Source organism: Takifugu flavidus, chromosome 21, assembly GCF_003711565.1.
Source record: "Takifugu flavidus isolate HTHZ2018 chromosome 21, ASM371156v2, whole genome shotgun sequence".
In the NCBI taxonomy this organism is placed as follows: Eukaryota; Metazoa; Chordata; class Actinopteri; order Tetraodontiformes; family Tetraodontidae; genus Takifugu; species Takifugu flavidus.
In genome coordinates, this window is record NC_079540.1 from 2,823,333 (window position 1) to 2,847,986 (window position 24,654).

Sequence of the window (24,654 nt, forward strand, 5' to 3'; positions counted from 1 at the left end):
ATTTATTATTTATACCACCTATTTAAATTCAGACTTCAGCATTAACTCACCTGTCTTGGAATAGATTCTATTTTCTGTATTTAATGTGAAACAGAGGGCAAATGCAGTTTTGGGGAGCGGAGGGATGAGCGGCACCTCTGTGTTTTCACCAAGTAGAAAAGAAGAAAAACAAATTCCCCAAATGCCAAGGAGAGTTTTTGTCTGCTGACGTGTGCACGCACTTGCATTTGTGCAGTGGGTTTGACAGAGGCGAGGGAGCAGTGCTGGATAAGATAAGAGAGAAAAGAGAGGGAAGGCTGCTGGGGTGATATTCCAGGAAGTTTGGGGGCTGGAGGAGAACTGACATGAGCATCCCACACACACATGGTTGTGATCATCACCTCATGAGAATAATAAAGAATAAGTGATATCGTTTAAGGGCAATTTTATCGACGTCCCTTCAGATTGGCTGGGAGGGGGACAGAAGCAGTAAATCATGTCTGAACTCATCCGCCCTGAAAATGTGTCCTTATCAGCAGTCGTGTAGCTTCTGTTGGCCTCTGGGAAATGATAAACCCACATAAGAAGGAAATTTCATTGCAAGTTCAGACACAAACTTTCAAATTGCTGCAGTCCTTTCAAACACCCTGAGCCTGGGCTAAAAATTGGGCACATCTAAGAGTTTATTTATTTACACTGAAAGGATCCGGAGATTATTGAAGCTTGCCGTTTGGTCGCTCTCAAAAGAGAGACAGACGTGAACGCAGGCGGAACGGTCTTCCTTTTTGTTATCTCCCAGAAAGAAGCTGGAGGGGGCGTAGTCCACAGTTCATCTGGACTCTTAAGCAACAAACTACTTAAAATGTCTCCCTGAGACAGATAAAGCCAGTGAATGCATTCATTTCTTTTCAGGAAGATGTTTATTTTCACATTTAAGTGGATGAGAAGCAGTTGAGAGCCTGAATAGAGACAGCATGAGGTGAAAGCGGCCCGGCTCAAAGAGCTGAGTGCGCCGGTGCTTATTCTGCCGTGCAACAGCAAAGCTCCAATAAAGGATGCTCTTATTGTCAAATCCCAAAGACCTCGATAGGCAGCATAGCTTCCTTGTTCTGGTTCTGAGAGGAGGGGAGTGAGCCCTCGAGTTCAGGGCTTATAGCAAGAGGAACACATTTAACAGCCTGGTAACATTGTTGAAGGCTACCGTTGAGGCGCCAGGTGTCTCTTTAGGTAGCTAACATGGAACAAGCTGCAGAGAGAAACCGGGAGCCTTTCAGAAAAGGAATACAATAAAGCTGCAGTCCAAACCATAAATCCACACCTTGGTTGCCAAATCACTAAAGCACTCCAGTCAGTCCAGGTTCTCCTCACACCCATCTCCCTCCACTGGAAGGAAACAGAGCCAATAAAAACTCCAGGAATATTGATGCTGTCAGAGAAATCCCACTTTAACCCCCCCCCCCCCCACCACCACCACCACCACCACCAAAAAAAGCGCTCCCTCAACCTGAAACTCTCTTGATTTGAGCAGCTGACTGGTTCCCAGAATTAAGTGGGTGCTGGGAGAGCAAGAGCGGGGGGTGGGGGGGGGGTACTGCTGGTAAGATCTGAAGTGAGATCTGCACAAACAAACATTCTTGGTTCTCATGGAGTTCCCCACGAGGGACTTTATTGATTGTCAATACAGGAGGACAGTATCATCTATAAAAATGATTGAGTTCCAGAGGAATGAAGCACTGGAGCAGCAGCCAGTGAAGTCTTACGTCTGTGTCGGATATATCGGCAGCTCATTGCTGCTCTTCACTCGCTCGTCACGACAGTTTCAATTCTTAAAACGCCGCCTCAGATCTCGACTCTCCTTTGAGCCTGGTCAGTAGGGAGAAAACAGAACCTGGGAGTGCGTGGGAGCCATGGGCCCAGGAGCCGGGTGCAAGAGAGCCTGTGGGAGGGGCTGTCCCTGGAAGAGGGCGTGGCTTGAGCTGGAGGCGGGATGAAGGGGGAAGGAGGGCAAGGACCCCAGGGCGGCAGCCACTGAGAGTTGAGGTATGAGGCATGACGCCAGAGGTTTGGTCAGGTTCTGGGTCTTCTGCAGGGTCAGACGGATCTGAGGCGGGGAAAAAGAAATGGGGACAAGGCTCAACAGTCGCATCAGTGATGACAGGTGCGTTCCTGACTGCCAGGATGTCACCGCTGGAGGTAAAAACAGAAGAGCACTCACTGACTGGAGGCTGTGGTGGCGCTGGCTGGAGGTGTAGGGGCTGAACTTGGGCTTGGCCGGCTTCCCCGCCGCCCTGTCTTTGTGCCTCCTGCTGCTGATGTGCTGCGGTGGAGGACAAGCGTCCAAGCGCAAAGACATGGAAACAGAAAATGAAAGGAAAGTGTATCGTGAATGTCGTGCAACCGGGTTCAGGCGGGGCATTGGGATCTGCCTGGATTTGGCTCCGTGATTCAACATATTCATGAGGGGCAGATGTGAAGATCTTTTTAGGCTTCTACTGCCACTCACAAACAGATGGCAAGTTGGCAACGAGTGGCTGAATATTCATGAGCACCTGGCCAAAGTTAACTTTTGAGGGAGCGATCGCCATGATGTGTACACTCTGCTGGGATGCCGACGGCAAGGTCGGCTACAGTCGATCGCTACGTTTTTACAGCCGTTTCAGTGACTGACCTGTTTTAACTGTGTCTCGGAGTTGACGTGCACGTCGCAGATCTCGCAGTGGAAAGTTTTGTTCTGGAGCCCGGTTGACATCTCAGACGGCGCGGCCAACTTGACCTTGACCCCCACCCGGGGGAAGGACTTGATGGCTCCGTCACCGCTCCTCGCCGCCAACATGGTCTTGTGCTTGGTGCCTGTGCAGACGTAAAGTGACATCAGCAGGCGGCCAAACGGCGCACATTAGGAATCGGCTTCACGGGGACGGATCTGGCGTCCTCTCACCGCTGTTGTGAGCCTGCAGCTGAGAGGCCGAGTTGACAGCAACCTTGCAGAGGGAGCAGTAGAGGAGGCGTTTAGCCTTCTCCTCCTCTGTTTCCCCCTCCGGACCCGTGTCTGTCTCTCTGTCCTTTTTTGCATCTTTGTCTGGCGTCCCCAGGGGGGCCGGTGCTTCAGACGGTGCCATGAAAGATTCAGGAGGGCTGTGGCTCGATGGTGCTGTGTCTGAGACCGGGGCTAAAGAAATATGACAGGAGGGAAAAATGACTTGGAAATGAAGGCAAAGATGAAAAAAGCAACTTTTTCAGGTTTACCAGCTCACAGGAACTTGTCTACGGGCGCTTTAACTTCATGGTAGGGTTTTAAATGATACATCCACTGGGTTGACAAAACACCAGTCCCAATAAAAAACGTAATCCCTGCATTTATTAACTTAAAAATGCAAAGAAACAGCAACAGGCATTGTTGGCAGCTACTCTTTGAAACACAACACCTACAACCACAAAGCATTCAACGCTCTACTCAACTCCACTAGTTTAAATACCGATACATTTTCCCCTGCTGGTGGCGTGACGGCCTCCAAAAGAACGACCACGAAAGTCTTGATATCCAGCAAACTCCTGACATGCTCAGAGGGAGAAAAAAAACCTTTAGGCTGCAAGTGGTTATGAACTCTGCCAACCTTTCTAATCACAATTAGATTCAGTGATTTACCTGTCGAGCTGCCTCTCATCAATGAGATGAACAATTTTGTGTGATTTGACTCAATTATCCTGTGCTTAAAGAGCATTCCTGAAGGGTTAAATGGTGATTTAAAGGATTCGTTCTTTGTTAATAACGAGGATTGGCTTGGCCTCGTTGAGTGGGTGTCTGTTAGCATCGATTCCCCTCTCACAGGGGCCGATGAGCACTACGGAGGACAGAGACTCCTCCGCCACCCTAGATGGAACTCCGAAACTGGATACAAAGAAACTCTAGCCGCCGTGCACCATTCGTCAGTCCTTCTGCTGTGTAGCTGGCAGCAGAATGTATTATTTTCATCCCCTCCGACACCCACACAGATGCAAAAGCAGCACATCACGACTGGAGGACCTGCTGCTTCCACAAAAACGCGGTGTACGAAGGCTGCAGAAGCGATGCTCGACCTTTATTCCCACTGGGTTAAACTTGTAGGAGAGGCGTGCAGTCACACCTTCTGATGTCGTGTCATTGCTGAAAGACGGTGAGCGCGATGGCGAGGGGCTCTGCAACGTGGTTTCCTTGGTGACCAGCTCAGAGGTCCCGATCTTTACATCCGCGGCGTCCGGAGCCTTAAGCCTTTTAGCGTGTTTGGGGCCACAATAATGGGAGGCGATCTGCGTCTGTGTACACAACAGTAGACAACACGCACACAAGCATTAACAGTGCCGCCTTTTCTGCGATAAGAGGTTCAAATGTGCGGATAGCAACAGAACCACGGCTCTCTGAAAACTCAAAAACGATAAAAAAACATGATCTCGGCCATTCCTTTGGTTTTAAAATTAAAGCCTGGACGCTGATCAAACCAACTATTTTCTCCCACAGGCAAGACCAACACCAGGAAACCAGAGAATTAATAAACTCATGTTTGCTTATATTATCTCTCGGCAGCAGGATTTTGACATTAATCTCAGCATTACTCATTCCACTGTGCTTCAGCGGAACTCAGGGCCTGAATATAAATGATTCGAGGGCAACCACATTTAAAATTAACAGAGGAGTGTGCGTTTCCAACGCTGGTCTCGGGCCTCGCAACCAGGAACCCAGCTGGAAAACACGTGCGGGTCACCTCTCAGCTGGCATGTGCAGGTGTGCGCACTAGAAATACAAGCGACCTGAATGGAAAACAATCAAACGTGCAGGTTTTCCCGCAGGACGACACCCACTTGAGAGTTGAGCCTCAGTCGAAAGACGCTGCAGGCCCTGGCCTTCCTCTTCTGGGGCGAGGTTGGTCTGTAGCCTGAACCCATCATGGATTTATGAAAATGATCCATCTGTTAAAAGAAAAAGGAGCCACTTTTTAGCACTACAAAAGATAAAATGTCATGAGGTCAAGCCCTCTGCGGCTCAGCTAACCCCAACTAGACGCATATGTTGCCCCATTACAGCCTTTTGACTGGTATAAGAACTTAAAATGGCAAAAAAAAAGCTTTGCTTTAGGCTCCCCATAATAAAATACAGCTTCTCCCGGCCCTTCCCAATCACAACCTCTCCACCTGCTCCTCTCTAAAGTCCCCCTTCATATCCTTGAATCAAAGTCGCCCTCCCTTAGGAGTCCCCCATCCTCACATCATTTGCACCCACCTGTAACAAAGTCACATTAGTCGTCTCACTCACCCTGAATCCGCGACAGCTTCTACGGCGGAGCCACAGAGTGTGACATCACAACACAGAAGCTGTGAAACAGACCTTACGCCTTGTTCCTCACCGGCATGTCGCCATGTTTTCAATATACTGTAGAACCTCGTCAAATTAAGCAGACCCCTGCCAGGAGAGCAGTCCAAAAGCCTCAACAGTGTTTGGAGATGAGAATTCCAGGGATTTACACTGTAGATGTCAAAACTGCCTTTTAAAAGCTCGGTGAGGAATGAGCTGCTGCTTTGGTTTGTTGTCTTTCAAAATTCAGAAACAAAGGTGCTGTTTTGGCTCCACGGGAAAGAATTTTAAAAAACGTCCAACATAAACACCGTACGACCCGCTCCTTATAGCGCTGCACTGGATTTCTGCCTGACTTGAACAACCCTGTACCTATGACAACGCACAAGTGGGCACTAAACAAACACTTTTGCAGAGCGCAGCGTCAACATCTGCTCTCGACTGCAGCCCGAGACACAGAAGAATCCCCACACATGAAAACAAATCTTCCTGGAAAAAAGGTGGAGGGCTCGAGTTCATCTGCCTGCCCACCTATTAACCACCCACAGACTTAAACTCAACCTAATCTGGTTTAAAGGAGGTGGGGGAGTGGTGCCTGTCCCAGCACATACCAGACTGGGGCAGTCCAGCAAAGGTTTAGGGTAGCTTATGGTCATCTGTGACCTTTTAGAGTAGAGTTTGAGCAACAGGAGCATATATAGAGTGAAAAGGAGAGGAACAAACAGCAGGCCAGGAGGGACACCATGTGATATTTGCAATGAACTCCATGAACTCAGTTTTGCGGAGTCATTTGATTAAAAATGGTGAGTGCAGTTCAACAGTGTTGCTACATTAATGTCTTCTTTAGTGTGTTTGTTTCATAAACATAGGTCGGGCAAAAGCAATTACTGGAGGTCGGAGGTAGAGTGAAATGGAAACAAAACAGCTAAAAAGAAGGGAACATGAGAAGGGGAGGTGAGGTGTTTGAAGATATGACTGTAGGCAGGTCTTCCATCACGAGGAAGTTATTAACATTTCAACAAATCCGGTTTTGATTGTTTATGTGATGGGAGAACACAAAGCACAAAAGAGAAAAATGGAAGAGAATGTCCACAGGTGGAGAAGAGGAATAAAATAGGCCGGAGCTGAGCTGAAGAGGTCTGATTGAGGGAAATGGAAGAAGTGGGTTTAATGGGTTTAATGGGCTCTTTTTTCTTCAGACTCTCCTGCAAATACTGACGCACTCTCTAAATTTGCTCAACTCCCAGGACAGTACCATTTAGAATCCTTCAATGTGAACCTAACTATAATAATGCCATGCTCATCTTCTAGCATTGGAAACACACTCCTCTATATTCCACAGTGTCGTCCAGGCACGATTCCCTCAGCTCTCACCACCACCTGTCACATCAACACCTTCCAGGAACTTGACAGGTTCTCCCAACCTCCGTCTTTAACAAACATCTGGCACGCACACTGTCATGTGAGGAACACCAGGAAAGCAGCACCCCCCCCCCCCCCCCCCCCCCCCCCAACGCTACCACCACCACCCACCCGCTGGTTGTGGGCTAATGTCACAGCTCTGCCTATCTGAGGTGATATATTTGGAACAGTGTGGGCAGCTCGCGTATACATCTGTGCATCGACGAGCCGTTTCAGAACCAAAAAGATCAGGTGTGGTTTCCGTGACAACAACACGAGTGACGGCACTCACATCAGCCAGGAACGGGAGGAGCTGCACATCTAGGGACGCCTGGGTTCTTCCAGGCGAGGGACGCGTCAGAAGGGGCAGAACGCCGTTGCACATGTTACCTAGGAGACAGCATGGTGAGATCGAGACGGCAGATCAACACGTGGAGGAACGAGGCGATTCCTTCTGGAAATGGTAAGTGATGACGGAGGACACGGTGAGAAGGAAGAGGAGTGGGAGGGTAAATTCACATCAGAACAACATTCAAGGACAGTTCTTTGGTTCCGAGTTGCGATTTTCCACGTTTCAGCGCATCTGCGGTGACACATTCCTGCGCTCCGCGAATAAAACGATTGAATAGAATTAACGCTGAATGATTAACCATCGACATGGTGTAAAAAATACCTTGGTGACGCATCGAAACAGTTCCACTAAATACACAAGCCTTCCAAACCTGCAAGAACCGAGCGATGAAATCACACAGTCCAGGAAATGAATGACAAGGATTATTTAAAGGAGCTCCTTAATCGCACAGGAATGCAGACCTGGAAAACCAGGATGGGCCATATTCACTTTGTTACAATTGAACTTCTCACTGTTTAAGATCTTCCTCTCAAATTGTAGGGGTTTGTTTTTCATTTTTCCGGTGGTGATAAAGGACAAACCCTGTGATTTAAGTTTGAATCTCCCTCTACTTGTGGGTTAAAGCTGCAAACTTTCCTGCCGTCTTGACTTCTTTTTCAATTTAATCCAGGAAGTGTCTGAAGTATGTCACAGTCTAAATGGCTGAAATCGCTCTTCCACCATTAAAACCGCCGCCCGTTTGTTTTTCGGCGTGATTAATCACTTATCGTTTGAGCCCAAGTGGACAACAGATGAGGGCAATTGTCAAACACACAAATACAGACGTTTGGATAAACATGGACGCTCGCTTAAAACGCAATCTATTCCCCGACCAGCCTCATTGTCGCTGAGTCCTGATTGGATGCTTGTTTTCTGGTGTATACGTTCTCCCAGCTTGATTATGATTCCCTTCCTGACCAGCTCTGCTGGGTAATCACGGCGATCAAAAATCACAACACACCATTCCACTCTGCAATTAGCCTGATTGCCTGTAAGCTGTGTTCACGTTGTGGACGTGCATGCGCATGTCGGGGACATGGAGCGCCACATTAGCATACGGGCCGCTGTTTCTCTCCTTGCGCCAGAACTTTTTGCCACGGCAACGCAAACAAACAGCCCGTTGGCATCTCCATCTCCTTTAATGGGTGAAAAAAAGAGCTTTACATACAGTCACAGAGTTGTGTAAAGATTTCCTTATGCCGAAGAGAATTAGTGGAACTTTGGTTGTTTAAACGGCGAACCAACTCCCAGCTGCACAGCTCAGCAGGGGGCTAATTCAATTAGCGGACCCAGCACAGGGACCAGGGAGATGGAACCAGCCCAGGGGAACTTCTGGTTTGATTTGACTCAACCCAGGAAGGTTTATCTGACTGTTTGAATACACGTGCACAACTTCAGTCCCTTGTCCTTGTTGCACGGGAGAAGAGAGACTTTTTAGGGTCCAAACCGGCCGATCTTTCTGTGAACTAAAGCTGATACAGAGGCAAAACAAAAGGTTGAGAAAAGCACAATTTTCACCCCTGTGATTGAATTTGGGCCACAGAATCGATTTCCCCGCACCAGTAAATCTGGTGCAACGTTGACCTTTGATACCATACGCAACCAGGTGAAATGCCTTCTGTATCAAAGCTGATGTACGCGAAGCAAAGCGAAAATATAGATAAAATAGTCTCTGAAATTTGCTGGCAACAATATCTACTTTCAGTCTCAGCTTAGTGCAAAACACACAGGAGGAGAGAACAGGACACACCAGTGAGTGTGTGTGTGTGTGTGTGTGTGGGTGTGTGTGTGTCTGTGTGTGTGTGTGTGTGTTCTTGCATTTACTAGAAATTGAGTACCAAAATCCCCTTTCTACTCGCCAAGTGGGGCCATCTCTCTTGGCCCCAAAACTTCAGAGGACTGTTTGAGGGTTAAGCTTTGGTTTTAGGCTAGGGTTAGGAGTGTGTGTGTGTGTGTGTGTGTGTGTGTGTGTGTGTGTGTGTGTGTGTGTGTTGTAGCTCTAGGCTGTGAATGAGCCAGATCCTAAAATCGACCCAGGGGTTTTAGCTGTGGTTCCAGCCAACAGGCAGGAAACAAATAACTTACTGACTGTACACTTCTCCAAAACTCTGTTTCACACGATTAACTGCTCAGTCCCACTGGTTAAACTGTCTCAAACTGCAGGTTTAAAGAACTGAGGGTTTGATAGCTTATTGGATGTCCTGGTCCAGAGGTTGACCCACACCTGGGTCTCCATTAAGTGCCAATTGTCTTGAACTTTCTTGAACTATTTTAATAAACAATTAGAAAGAAGCTTTAATGGTGCACTTGCCTGTAGATGACCTGCTCCTGCGTTAACCTCACTCTGAAATTCGCAACTCCGAGTGTTTCATAGTTTACAAGCACGGAACGTGTCTGCGCCGGACCGTGAAGGTGCCGTGCGTGCACGCTTACGCGATGGATTTATTCAGCTGCTCCTGGCTGAGACCAGCGAGAGCGTTTTAACGAAGGGGGACATTTGCATGGAACGAAGCGCGCTGCCTGTGGAAGCCCGCAGCGCGCAGGTGACCTCGCAAAACACGCGTTTCTACGTAGCAACAAGTGGCTCCGCAGCAACAAAAGTGGCGGAAAAAAACGACAGTTGGAAACAAATAAATGAAGATGCGAGGTTTACTTACCGAAATACATGTTGACAGGCTGGCGTGTTGGTCAGTGTGGGAGGAAAGTCTCATCTGCAGGCTGATCTCTCTCTCTCTTCTGCGGCTTCGATGCTGCTCCTTCCCATCTGGATCCCCCCTTCCTCCTCCTCCTCCTCCCCCTCCTTACGATGCGCGCACAGCTCTTCCTTCCATCAGCGCATCTCCGAAACCTGGTTTCAATTCAGTGAATGGCAGGAGAGGCGGGAACAAATTACGTGTCCGATAATTACTTTTTTTTCTTTTTAACCACAAAAAAGGGACACAATTTTGGTCGGATTTTAAACCACTGGTTGTACTATGGCTCTATACTGTCTGTCTGGGAACAATACCGAGGTCATTTTACTGTAATGTGATGACGTCAGGAAAAAATGTCAAAATGCTGTTTCAACTTTTACATCTACATTGGGTGCGATATCTGACTGTTATAATGGGAGGATAAATGGACTGTGAACAGAGAGGATAAATGGACTGGTTATAGGGGACAGAAAGGATAAATGGACTGGTTATAGGGGACAGAAAGGATAAATGGACTGGTTATAGGGGACAGAAAGGATAAATGGACTGGTTATAGTGGGACAGAGAGGATAAATGGACTGGTTATGGGGACAGAAAGGATAAATGGACTGGTTATAGGGGACAGAAAGGATAAATGGACTGGTTATAGGGGACAGAAAGGATAAATGGACTGGTTATATTGGGACAGAGAGGATAAATGGACTGGTTATAGTGGGACGGAGAGGATAAATGGACTGGTTATAGGGGACAGAGAGGATAAATGGACTGGTTATAGTTGAACAGAGAGGATAAATGGACTGGTTATAGTGGGATGGAGAGGATCAATGGACTGGTTATAGGTGAACAGAGAGGATAAATGCACAGGATTTCCAAAATGCACATTTTGACTTGGGAAGGATCCCGATGGACGTCCCCGTCCCCCTAGAAAAAAATGGACCCTCATACAGAAAAACGCGACATTTGTAAATAACAATGAGAACTGGGACCCAGGACGTGTCTGATCTCCCCTCCCGGTCCGCTGGTTCTGGAACAGGCGCTGCATTCCTTCACAAAGTTTCTTCCCATCCACAGTCTCCTCTTAAGCTGTGTTATTTATAGATGCATCCTTGGGGGGGACCAATATCCAAACCCAAAACAACAATTCTCACAGATTGATGCAGCACCGGGGAGGATCCCAGACTGTTCTGGTGGATCAGTCCAGTAAACCAGCTCCTGTCAGACAATAACACAATCATCAATTGTGACACAACAATTTGGGGAACTGTCCCAACTCACCTGGCAGCCCTGAGCTGATGAAGATTAAACACACATGGAAAGACCTGCTCAGAAACCCAATCTCACGCCTCTTATGTCACCTACGCGCCTGCCAGACGTTTGTTTCCCTTTGAGAAAGAGCAGAGCTCACTGGGAGGCTGGGTGGTGGTCAGGAACAGCTCAAACATTCATATCAGAGAGACGCTGATGGTTTAATATTCTCCCTATGGTCCGGACTTTGGTGCCAAGGTGAGAAATCGCAATCAAAAGCTGCTGTGTGAAATGGCTACAATGTTGGCCCGGCTGGTAGAACTTTCCAGGTCAGTGCAGCAACATGAAACTAGGGGGGAAATCCAAGCGCCGCCACCAGATTAAACGCTAATGTGGCTGAAAAAGAAGTTGTAATTCACTGAGGACGACACGGCCCGCCTGCTGCTCTCCAGATGTCATTACTTAGCTGTTAAACAGGCTAAAGTTCTCCCGGAGCAACGACAGCCCTCCCCGCCCCTCCTCTCTAAGCCATTTTGGGTCTGAACACGGCGAGAACAGAACGTTGGCCGCGTCCGTTGACACCTGCGGGCATTTAGCATCTGCACTTCACACAAACACCGTGGTTGCCATGGCAACTGATGTATGAGATATAATTTTTGCAGACCCAATGTTTTAGCCCTTTTTGTTGGAGGCAAAGGCCTTTTACTGCACACACACACACACACACACACACACCGGCCAGGTGACCATCTAAACTGACCACGTCACCACTCTCAGGCAGGTTTTCTTGGCTTTCTTCACCACATTTCAGGAGGGGGAAGAGCGTCAGAACGTGCAGCCACCCAGGCGGCTCACCTCTTCCTTGGACAGGCCGCCGCATCACCATGGAAAACAGCACTGATCCACATCACTTCCGGTCATGTGCTGATGTCCGCTGACGTCGGGAGGCTCTCAAAACGTATGTTCTCCTCTGGCAGAGGATGATGGAGGAATTTGGCTTTGGCTGGCGCTCACGCGCCGCGTCAGATTGTTGGCCGCTGCTCTTACCTTGGAGAGATGGAGGCGCGCACACACGCACGCACGCACGCACGCACGCACGCATGCGCACACACACACACACACACACACACGCACGCACGCACGCACGCGCACACACACACACACACACACACACACATCCTTGTTCTTCTATTTTTACTTAGCCCTTTACCCTGACCTTAACCATCCCAACTAACCCCTAAATCTAACCTAAACACAATTCTGTCTTAAGCTTCAAACAGTCCTTTGAAGTTGTGAGGACCTGTCAAAATGTCCTCACTTTATCACATGCACAACACACAGTTCAAAATTCCAAATAGTCAGAAATACCACATCTGGTAAACGATACATCTTAATATACACACCTGATATATTATTTCCAAAATCCCTTGTTAAATACACTGCGTGGATTTCTGCTGAAAGCTCATCAAAGGGCCGCGTTATGTTTTTTCATCAACAGCAACAATGTGCCGACAACGTGTACATCCCACAGCCATCGTAGATCTGAAGAAATCTGAGTTCAATTTACAGAGCGAGAGAGACACAACAACAAAGAAGCTGAAGTGAGTAATGGATGTTTTCAGAGGCCTTTCAGTGTCTCAGAGTGCAAAAAGGAGTGAAAACGAAGGCGCTCTTACAGCGTGTCAGAGTAATCGCAGGAGAAGAAGAAGGTGAAAAACAGCTCCAGGAATCCGGACACCAAGGCTGCAAGATAGTGAAGCGGAGTGGAGATGACATGCTCTGCGGATTGGGCTTTTTTTTTTTGTTGAAAATATCGCTTTTGTATGAGGTCAAAGGTTGCATTTATCCCCCCCCCCTAACAGATGACAGACTACCCACATGGTGCTGGAGGGCAAGGCCTTATAATGTAAAGAGATTCTATGTGACTCATCACCTCTCGGCATATATGGATTCTCCTTGCACACAAAAACACATTTTATAGCCATACACATGTCACATAGCAGGCGGGTAAGAGCCTCCACATGTATGCACTAAAACTGGGAGTGTTTTACTGGTAAAGCGAGGGCTCAAAGTGCTCGCCAGACCACGCCTGGGGAATTTCAGGCTTTTGCATGATGGCAGGAGTCACTTAAAGATCCCCTCATCCCCTAAATGTTGTTATTATTATTGTCATCTCAGGGCACTGAGGCAGATGTGCACGTTCATCCAGTGTGGGTTACTGCAGCGGATGATTTAGGACAGCCCATAAAACCATCCACATTCAAAGGAAAGGATTAAAACTTTACGGCCCACCGCTGCGCCATCGTATCTGCAAATGAGAAAATTTATGACAGCATTTGCGGTTCTCCAACTAGAGCCAGATGATGTGAATGATCTAAATGATCCACAGCGGAGAATTCTTGCTTCAGGACTCATACGTATACACACACACACACACACACACACACACACACACACACACACACACACACACACACACACACACACACACACACTTTTGTTTTACTGCGACTAAATTTATGATCAGTTGGAAAAGCACCTTCTATCTTCTATGTCTAAGATATAAGATTGTCTGGATTGGAATTCCGAACGACATGGCTACTAAATTTAGGCCTGCACTGCCACCTACGGGTCAACATGAGATAGAACATGTCTTGGTGGTGAATTTGTGCAATACAGATAGTCAACGTGCACAAAACATTCCAATACATCCATTTGAAAATATGGAATACAAATTAAAATACAAATCGAAAAATAGAATGTGCAGCATTATGTTGTGATATTTTCCCACTGACCACCAAAAATTATATTCACGAACGTTTTTGCTTGCGGAACTTACTAGCCACAATCTTTTCTTTCGAAGGGACCAATATAATAAGCACACACGATCAGTGGTTGGAATATAAAACCCTTTTGTCGCCCCCTGTCGTATCGGAGGAAAACTGCGTCATTGAAAACACAAGTTAGCGATGGAAAAGCCATCTACTTTGCCACAAGATGGCAGTATACGCCGATGCGCGTTTGGATTTACCTGTGTGTGTGTGTGTGTGTGTGTGTGTGTGTGTGTGTGTGTGTGTGGTGTGTGTGTGTGTGTGTGTGTGAGAGAGAGAGAGAAAGAAATATAGAGAGAAAGAAAGAGGGAGAGAGACAGAGAGACTGAGTCAGGTGACCGGTGATAAAATATAGATGTTTCCATTGTATGATACTGAAAATCACCAGCAATCAAATGTTTTTCTTCACATTACGTCTTCACTGGAGTATTTGCATCTCCAATAACTCAACAACCCGCATTCTGGTTGGCTGAGAGACAGTCATCCCACTGTGGAGAAACTCGCTCTTCTTTGACGTCGAGGAGGAAGAGGACCGGAGCGCAGCGGCGGCGCAGCGGCTCAGCGCGCGCGCACACACACAGACACACACTCTCCGGTCGGATTTGCACGGACCGTAGAGGAGCCGTGGAGGAGGTGAATCAGTTTACCATGATGACGGGCAAATCAGTGAAGGACGTAGACAGGTACCAGACTGTCCTCAACTCCTTACTGGCACTGGAGGAGAACAAATACTGCGCGGACTGCGAATCGAAAGGTAGGCGTTTGTCCGCGGACACGATGGTCAGTGCATGACTCGACCGTGTTGCACGTTTGAGCTGCAAAATGCTGCATCGCATCCTCCGGGGGTGATACTGTACTATGGTGCAACATCTTCACGTGGCCAGGGATGCGTGGTCACACGGCCGGTAGTTCCAATAGAACTCCAAAGGTACAATCGTGTGAGCAAATGGGGCAATTATTGCCATGTTGGGGCACTCGCAAGACCAAGAAGCCTTTAAAAATCATGTCAATCATACTAACTGGCTGAAAAGGACTTTGAGTTCCCCTGAACAGCAGATATAAACACACAAAGAACTGCAAGATCCTTTGCAGCCATGTCAGTTTTTGGATTATTTAATATAAAGTGTGAGTCACTTTCAATTGTTTAGCCTGTAGGAGGCCTTTAACTGTGTCATCAGCGATTGCTCAACCTGTTCGACCATACTGGTAGGTAAATACCGCTGTTTTAGTTACAAATACACTTAGTCACAGGGTAATTCTCATCCCTTTGGGGTCAGTTTAAATTATGGTCTCGTACCAATACTGCAATATTACCAGTTTTTGCACTTTAGACCCTTCCAGAGAAGCTGACCCTGGGCCTGCCGTCGCCCGGGCAACACTTAAAATTCCTTTCAGAATGATGAGCAAGCAGTTTTTCATGTGTTTAGTAGAATTTGTAAACAGTGACGAGGCTTTAGAAGCACACACACACACACACACACAAACACAATAAGGGTTTTATCTTGAAACTGGCTGGTTTACTTGAATCTAACAAACTAATCGGAGCCGTTGCGAAAACATGGTTGCTTCATTAATTTCCGTCTTTACAAATAAACATTTCACGGCGAACCCTTCCTACACAGAGCGCCGAGACAAAGACGCAATTTGTGCAGCGCTCCGGTGACCTGTGATGCCACGTGACCGGATCATGCGTTCAGTAGAAATCTCTGTTTCATTGCTTATTTTCCTTTTCTTTTTTTGTTTCCCAGTATAAATAGAAGCATTGATGTTGGCCTCCTTGGGGCAGGATACTTGTGACGGTTTGGAAGACTGGGATCTAGCAGCTTGAAAGACACATCAGATGAAACGAAAGCGCCGGAAATCAATGTGGAGGCCTTATTTTTTTTCGCCAGCGTGAAGACGCGCTTCTCCGGCTGGCGCGTGTGAATTGGCCTGATCTAATTAGGCTCCAGATAAGATTAGGCGGTTAGGAAGAAAATAGCGTTCACACGCTCAAAGCTGCCAGTCTGAGTCCGGAGAGATGCAGCGTTTCCCGTCCGATCCGGTTGACCTTTGACATTTCCCGTTCCTCTTCCGTCCCACCCTGTTCGCTGCGATGCCACCAACTAATAAGCTGACTCTGACGTTTATGCATCAAACACGTGCACACCTTAACCTTCACTCATCCTCGCTTCTTCCTCCCTTGACCATCTGGCTGCACGTGAGGTCGGGTCTAATCCTGTTTGCTCTGACGGAGATTACTGTGCGTTTATCGCCTCCCTCCCTCTCTCCTCCTCTGGGTGATCAAAGAGGAAGTGGCGAGCTGGACGAGAAAACAAACACAGACACATTAGATCGAGTGCTGTCAGGCCACCCCACCCCCACCCCCCTCATCCTTACTGTATGCTGACTGTCCTGAGGCTGCAGGGTGAAGGCACTTTAAGACTGCAGCCTTTTGCCCGTGCTGCCCCAACTTCCTGTTTCCTTCAGCTCTGACATTCTGAGCGGTTTGCTTCTGTCTCACTTCCTCATATTGCGCATGAGGTCGTCCGTTCTGCCAGGAAATAGGGGAAGAGACATTGCGAGACAGGTGCAATATGTAGTCAACATCTTACTTCTGGTCTCTGAATCAAAGGAGTGTGCCTGTGTGTGCGTGTATACACACATTGAGTTGGGTATTTGAATGAAAGCTTCTCTTATTGTCTGCCTTGATGGTGTGTTTACGCACAACACTGGTGCTTTGTTGCCGTGGATACATCACCCAGCAATACCAATGCCCCAGACTTTCCCCTCACAAACCTCAATCTTGTCCAATCAGAAGCCGGCAGGTATTCCCAGGGAAAGAAGGAGGCTGTTGAATTGGGAACGCTACCCCCCCCGAGTCCGAAACTGCTTCTGAAATCCTTCAGATTTTAGCAGTAATACCTGTCAATTTTGGTCAGAGGGTGGTTTCGCTCTGAATTTAGGCCATGGCGGTTTGTTCTTCATGAGTGTGGCCAGGAGGGTTGAATCACCCTGAAATAGAATGATCAGAAACGGGGTCAGAACAATAAACGGGATGCTATGAGAAGAGTTTTGTTCCTCTGATGTAGAATTCATCAGTTTCTACAACTCTTTACCTGCAGGATCACAGTCCCTAAATACTCTGAAACACAGATGGTGTGTGTGTGTGTGTGTGTGTGTGTGTGTGTGTGTGTGTGTGTGTGTGTGTGTGTGTGTGTGTGTGTGTGTGTTTCGCTCATTTATCAATCAGAGCTCCATCTGGTTAGCTCAGACAGGGACTGGGTCACTGGGTGGCTCCAGGGTTTCTGGATCAGCCTCACATGTGAGCCTAGAAGCTTCTGTGTGTGTGTGTGTGTGTGTGGTGTGTGTGTGTGTGTGTGTGTGTGTGTGTGTGTGTAATAGAGTAATAAAGAGAGACAGCTAACTCTTGTATTTATCCACAGTTTGTGAATTTCAAAGCCTCCTCTGCCACCAGCACTTAATTGTTTTATAAAACAATGTTTGCTCTCTCCTCACATGGATAAGTGAATCTAAATTCTTGACATTCCTGTTTTTCCTGGTCCTGCTTTTGTATCTGCGTCTGACTCTTGCTTTTTCGCTCATCTCACTGACTCAGACGCTGGAATAAAGTGAGAAACATTCATATCTGGCGACTTAAGTAATGGTGTTTGTGCTCTGATGATTCCCTGCGGTCCTCTCAGAAAAAGCTGTTATTTGTTCCCTGCAAATCCCAAAACATCAGGAGTCTCCTGGGAGAAGCTTGGGGTGAAGTTGGAGATCTGTAGCTAATGTGGAGCAGGATATTTCTGGGTGTTTATGTATTCTATATAACGGCGCTGAGTGGATGGAAACGGGAGTAGAAGCTGTGCGTACAAATATAAATACAGCCAAAGAAGTGAAACTGAAGCCCATTAAATTCCCAACTTGTCAACTTTAAAGAAGTGTCTCTCGTGAGGAGGCTCTAACACAGTGGGGGGGGTTGTTACAGATCTCTGTTTGTGCTCTCCATGCTGCAAACACCCCCCCCCCCCCCCCCCCATCTGATGATTGCAGGAGCGCCCTGGATGTACTTCAAACTGCATATTTGACATCTGCACTGTCATAAATCAGCTCGGTTAAGCTGCTGTGCTTCAGTTGGTGCGCTGGCTGTAAATGGTTCATAAGGAAAGACACCACGGCAAAGAAAAGGTGTCTGCATTCATCTGCATTGCTAAAAGAGGAAGATTCGAACTCGCGTATGTAGAAGTAGACTTTCTTTTTTTTTGTCAGACCCTGTTCCTCCCACTGCCTGCCCGAAGCAGCTGTTGTGCACTGAAGCGCAGTTAGCTCTCTTTGAATGTCACATGGTCTTCCTCGTTATCAGGAGATGTTGGGATTGAGAGAAAGGAGTTTTTTTCCAGGTAATTTTGGTAGAAAAGAACCCAAAAATTGCTGGTAAATGGTAGAAGTTCTTGGGCAGGAGAGGAGCATTTGAGTGCAGGTAGAAATCAGCCTGTGGTGTGCACGTGCACGTTCCACTTCCATTCAGACCTGGCACTCATTCACAGTTCTGGTCTCCTTGAGGACGGTCGTGAATTCTCGCCACTGCCCTTGACCTCCTCCCTCCCTCCGACCCCATGGAGCTGCTGACGTGCACGCCCTCCACTGCTCTGTCAGCACGCTCCCTAACTTCATTATCGACCTCAGCAGTCGCCACCCAGCGCCGCCGCCGCCGCTGCGTCCGGCTCATTCAGCGCTGCCGCTCCTCAGCCTCCTCAGCCTCCAGACTTGATTGCTGCCCGACTTAATTAACACACATCATCTGCTGTAATAACAATTCCTGGGTTCTTTTTGGGTTTATCTCAGTGTCTGCAGCCTCACCCGCCGCCAGGGGACAGCAGCGCTTTCAACGACTACACTCAAAGGCAAATCATTGTTGTAAAATTAAACATTTCTGAACAATTTTCCTCAAGGGAACTAAAATGGTAACCTACCTGAATTTTCCTGTAAAGATAAACATTTAGGCAAAAAAGGACCAAAATGGCCTTTCAAAGAGCTCCAATTTCAAACTCTTCTTTTTTTAAAGATTCTTTAAAGATTCTTTAAAGATTAATGCAAATTTAAAGGGTCAACCAGACTGATTATAGGCATATTTTTATATTTATGGTATATTTACATTATAGACTAATCTGAAAAGCCCTTTAATGTCATTTTTCTTTAAAAACAGAGCTACAAATCTAACAAGAAATAACATAAATCTACTTGAATCCAAGATTTTTAACCACCTTATTTATATAAAGAGAAAATTGCAATATATAGTGTTGGACCTTATTAAATGATGATTATTCACATAGTTTATGTCTCTAGATAATTTTCATTTTACCTTATTGCCAGACAAAGTTTTATTTTGCAAAACTCACTAGCTGTGCTGAAAAGAGGCGGTGGGGGGGGCAGAGGGGCGAGGATGGGGTGAGTCGGCTGTGTCAGTGAACGAGTGCGATAAGAGGCGGGAGCGAGGATGGGGAAGAAGACTGGTAATTCCAGTGTTCGGGGATTCCGGCACAATTGTCGGGTTCGTTATCGTCGGCGCCAAAGTTTTAAAGCCACTAAGCAGGATTTGTGGAGTAATTCTGTTGTTATTATCCGGCGTGACAGCAAATGCTGCCGCCGGAGGTCAGGGTGATGGACGCGCTCTGGCTCGGCTCCACGTTTGAAAATATCGCCGACGAAAAAGTGCAACTGAGAAACATTTTTCTGCCAACTTCCTTGTCTATCTACAGGAGGTGTTCTTCCCTTTAACCACATTAAAGGGAACCCAAATGGAAACCTGGCCTTTCACCTAGTGGAGGAAAGACCACGGTGCAAGCAAGGGACAGTGCAGAGGAGAGAAGGGTGGAGCGGTGGGCCGGGGGAGGAGATGAAAGAGGAGACGGAGAGCAAGAAGCAGATTTGAAGAAAAATAGAAAGCCCCCTCGATCAGAAATGCCCGGTCAGAGGAGCACTCAGACAGTGGTGCATGTACAGGAGAGGCAAAGCTGAAGTGTGAGGGTGAATATGGGAAGGGCAGCACTCAAATGCAGCCAGATATATATGGAAGTGTGATGGATGAAATGGCCTACTCAGATAACCACGCATCTCCCCACACACGGGCCCATGAGTAATCATCCCTGCAGGTATCGTGTGTGTGTGTGTGTGTGTGTCTCCTCTGTCTCAGCTATGTAGGCTAACCCTCCTAATGGATCCTGTTTTATACCAGGGCACCTTTTTGCCTGGCTCAGGATTAGATGGATTCCCAGCTGAATTCTAATTGAATTTCTGCCTTGCCTCTGCATAATTGGACTCTGCCTTTGTTTTCGTCACTTTCCTTATCTCTATTTTGGGTCCTGTCACTCACGTCCCATCGTCTCTGAAGACGCTCCGCTCTGAAACGTAGACGTTGCTTTTGTCTCTCTGCCAGGGCCAAGATGGGCGTCCTGGAATTTGGGCATATTCATCTGTATCCGCTGTGCTGGTATCCATCGAAACCTGGGGGTCCACATCTCCAAGGTCAAGTCTGTCAATCTGGACCAGTGGACTCAGGAACAGGTCCAGGTCAGAGGTCAATCAAATAACAGAATGATAAATTAGTGGTGTAGCCTTCGGCAGTCATGAGACTTTACGTTTGAGGAAACAACAAAGAACCATCAGCATCAAGACCGTTATTGATTTAGAAGTGATGTTTGTACTATTTTTAGATTAATAATGTGCTTTCTTGTGCGTCCTTCCATCTCCCCAGAGCGTTCAGGAGATGGGAAACGCCAAAGCCAAACGTCTCTACGAGGCTTTCTTACCCAAGTGCTTCCAGCGACCTGAAACTGACCAGTCTGCAGAGATCTTCATCAGGGACAAATACGACAAGAAGAAGTACATGGACAAAGTCATCGACATCCAGATGCTGAGGGTGAGTCCTCCTGCACAGAGTAACAGCACTGAAGCGGGCAGCGTGAGTCTGCAACGACCTTTGTGTTTCTCTGCAGAAAGAAAAGAGCTACGACAACATACCCAAGGAGCCCGTTGTGTTTGAGAAGATGAAACTGGTGAGTCGACAAGTTATGACTTAACCGTGCGAGCTGAGCTTGATAAGGGGACTGTCAGCTTTCAGGGTGGAATTGAGAGTAATTGTGTTGCTTTAATGCGAGTCAGAATCTAATTTCACTGCCAGGAAGTCTCCGGGGACCAGAGCAGGTATTAGATCCAAGCTGTTCTCTCAGTGCAGACGTTTTGTTTTAACCGTATCGACTTTCTCTGTCGCTGTAGAAGAAAGAAGCCAGCCCAAAGACCGATTCCCAGTCTGTGACAGACCTGCTCGGATTAGGTATTGTACTTTAAACAGCGCATCATAAACACAATTGCTAGTTTGTTCGTGATCATCAGTTCTATCCAGCTGATTTTTCTTTACATTCTGCATGTCCATTTCCGCTTTTTTTAGATGCCCCTGCTCCAAGCCCTGCGGTGGCTAATGGGGCAGGATGTGCTCCAGACTGTAATGAGAGCTCAGCGGTGTCCAGTCAAGCTCAGGCACAATCTGCAATCGATCTCTTCAACTCTCTACCAGCTCCCTGCTCATCCTCTGCAAAAACAATGGTAGAAGACACACACACACACACAAAGCTACATTTTTCCCAAAAACATGTGCATTCCACACATTACGGTAGCAACTGTTGCTAATGCTAAGAGCTACACTGAAATTTCCCAATAGTCCAGTAAAGTCAGGGTTGGTCATTTAAGTTTTAATACCTCTCAAAAACATCATTAGTCACTACCGGTTGTTGCTTTCACACAAGCAACACGGTGTGTTCAGTGAAGTGGCTCACAGCCCAATATACAAATGTTTCCTTAGTTAATACACAGAGCAGACATTTTAGAGGACAAAGTCAAGACAGCTAAGGACAGACAGCTGCCACCTTGTTGAGGATGATAACCACAACTGATTAAAATGGTAGCCGTGTCAGCATTAGCATCATATGCTATACAATAAGATTTTAAACCCAAAGGACCACTTTAACAACTAATTATAATCCAGTGTCACACAAAAAGAGGGTTTGTGTGCCAGTATAGTTATCTGTACTAACACTACCTGTGTATTTATACATGGCTTCATAACCCAACTTCCTCTCTAATCTTTGTATCTTCGATGCATCACCTGTCCTCTCCAGTCGGTCCCCGGTTCCTTGCCTCAGAGCAGAGTGACCGCCTCAGTGCCTGAAAACCTCAGTCTTTTCCTCGATCCAGCACCGAGAACCGGCGAGGGCACTGTGAAGAAACTCTCCAAGGACTCCATTCTTTCCCTGTATGGCTCCTCCCCTTCTCTGCACGCCAGCAGTATGGCTCCTCACGGTCAGCAGTGCTCACGGTCAAACTAATGGACGAGCTTTTCCAATGCCGAATGGCTGATTGTATCTGTAATTACTTTTTATGTACAGGGCTGTACATGAATCAAATGGGCTATGTGACGCACCCATATGGGTCGTACCACTCTTTAGCCCAGGCGGGTGGAATGGGTGGCGCCATAATGACATCACAGATGGCCATGATGGGACAGCAACCCAGCAGAGCGATGGGACTTCATCAGAATGGCGTGATGGGACAACAGAATGGCCTAATGGGAGCCCAGGGTGTCATGGCTCAGCCCAGTGGGGTTATGTCATCACCCTATATGGCAGCAATGGCCCAGGGCATGATGGGACAGCAGCAGAGTGGAATGATGGTGCAGCAGCAGCAAGCACCTTTTCATCATCAGGTGTATGGAGCCCAAAATGCCCAGCAGATGCAGTGGAATGTTTCCCAGGTGTGTGTGTGTGTGTGTGTGTGTGTGTGTGTGTGTGTGTGTGTGTGTGTGTGTGTGTGTTTATCCTCACATATTAAGTACCAAATTCCTCCTTCTACCAAAGTGTAGCCATGTTTGCTGGGTCCCACAACTTCAAATGGTTGTTTGAAGGTTAAGACATGGTTCTTAAGGTTTAGGTTCTGTTTAGGATGTGGGTCAGGGTTATTGGGATAGTTGGGATGGTTAGAATAAGGGGCTGGGTAATGGATTAAGACATTAATGTGTGTACTGTCTCCTTATCCAGATGTCCCAGCACATGGCGGGCATGAACCTCTACAGCTCCAGCGGCACGATGGGATACAGCAGTCAACACACGGGAGGAGGACCGGCGGCGCCGAACTCGACGCACATGGCGGCGCATATCTGGAAGTGATCTCATCTCTCCAGAAACAATCTGAGGCCAACAGCCCAGAAAAGAGAGAGAAACTGAACTGTAGGAGCCTGGATTCTTCTCCCTGGGTGGACATTTTGTAATTCAAGGCAAGAGAAGGAAGAGGAGGCAGAAAGATATGAGGAAGAACAAAGATTTGGGACAACCATCACTACCTCTCTCTCCTCTCTGCCCAGGCTTTCTCTCCTTGTTTTTTGCGACTCTCCATGCTTGCCTTCAGAACATTTCCACTTGAAGACCAGAACACGTGTAGTGTTACTGGCAGACATCTTTGTTTGTATCAGGCCTGAATGTAATTAATTGTGTGTGTGTGTGTGTGTGTGTGTGTGTGTGTGTGTGTGTGTGCGTGTGTGTGTGTGTGTGTTCTCACACGTCTGCTGTATAAATACACCATTAAAACTCGCTGGATAAGAATGAAGCTCCATAACGAGCTACAAAGCCACAGTATGTTTATTTTGCATTTTGATGAGACAGAGAAGTTAAATGCTACCCGCTGGCAAACACTGAAGTTCAGCTTGTCTTGTTTTGTCCAAAGGCAACAAAATCTACCTACAAATTAAACAGGATCAGAAACAATTCTGTTATGTTACTTTTATGGCTCAATAAACACTGAATTCGTGTTAAATGCGTAGAATTTTGGCACCATCTACGCTTGCAGATGTTCAGTGGTCATTTGTCTGCACAACAGATCCAGCTTTTTCCAACCTGAGCTTAGAGAAATAAAAATATGACCCAGATGTATGTTGTATGACCAGGGGTATTAAACCATTCTAATGTTTATCACTCAAAAACAATCATCCTACTTTACATATATGGCGTTTTCTCACTATACGCTCTGAATTGTGAGCTACTTAAATGTAATTTTAATGTAAAAAGGCAAAAAATGTGAATATAGGAAAAAGGTTCTGCATTAAATTTTAGCTTACATAATATAAATAACATTTCAGCTATGAATTGTACTGCTAATTTAACGTTTAAATTATTTAATTAAAACATGAATATACAAAGAGTAGTTGAGCCAATGCTGCCCCCTGGTGTTGATGTGAAACAACATTACAAATGGGATTCATTTACAGGCACTTTAAGTCAACATTTTAGGCCTGTTGCATACTTTGATTGAAATGAGATCAAAACATTAATAACCTGTTGCTTTTCCTGATCATCAGCAGTAGCAAATCTCACAAACACATGAGTTCACCTGAATTCACACCAGGTCGTCCCTCATTGGCTGGAGTTGAGCCGCAGTGATTGTGGACACGGGAAGTGACAAATATCTGAAGGTTACGTGACCACCGAGATCTGACGACTCTTTCTCAGAGGGACGCTCGGGTGAGCACTACTGTCTGCTGCAACATTTATGAAATTATCTTCCTGTTTAGAGCAGCTCAGCCTGATCAGCTTGGGTTCAAGTCCCTCCATTTGTCTTTTATGAAACCTTTAATCGGTTTAGTCCCTGCGGTGTAAAACAATAAGAAAAACAAAGTAGAACAATAAGGAAAACAAAGTAGAACAATAAGGAAAACAAAGGATAAAGAGCCAACCCAACAAAATAGCCATGGCCAAGTCTGAT

General features: G+C 46.8%; 2 protein-coding genes across 3 annotated transcripts; one reads left to right on the forward strand and one right to left on the reverse strand.

The window, feature by feature from the left end:
• Window positions 1-880: 880 nt before the first annotated feature.
• Window positions 881-9,954, reverse strand: LOC130518498 (zinc finger protein 385D-like). The gene is made up of 8 exons (XM_057021118.1): window positions 9,755-9,954; window positions 6,999-7,096; window positions 4,816-4,923; window positions 4,104-4,272; window positions 2,918-3,148; window positions 2,648-2,829; window positions 2,195-2,296; window positions 881-2,080 (listed from the first exon to the last, which is right to left on the reverse strand). The coding sequence occupies exons 1-8, from the start codon at window positions 9,762-9,764 to the stop codon at window positions 1,847-1,849; spliced, it is 1,134 nt and encodes a 377-aa protein (XP_056877098.1). The 5' UTR covers window positions 9,765-9,954; the 3' UTR covers window positions 881-1,846.
• Window positions 9,955-14,208: 4,254 nt separating this feature from the next.
• smap2 (small ArfGAP2) lies at window positions 14,209-23,709 on the forward strand. 2 transcript variants are annotated; one of them, XM_057020801.1, is made up of 9 exons: window positions 14,209-14,620; window positions 20,285-20,418; window positions 20,603-20,767; window positions 20,844-20,903; window positions 21,124-21,181; window positions 21,296-21,450; window positions 22,023-22,203; window positions 22,290-22,654; window positions 22,938-23,709. In XM_057020801.1, exons 1-9 carry the CDS (start codon window positions 14,515-14,517, stop codon window positions 23,064-23,066), a joined length of 1,353 nt encoding a protein of 450 aa, XP_056876781.1. In that variant the 5' UTR covers window positions 14,209-14,514; the 3' UTR covers window positions 23,067-23,709. The 2 variants fall into 2 exon arrangements, with proteins under 2 accessions (XP_056876781.1, XP_056876782.1); XM_057020802.1 differs by lacking the exon at window positions 14,209-14,620 and adding an exon at window positions 19,741-20,000.
• The last annotated feature ends 945 nt before the right edge of the window (window positions 23,710-24,654 follow it).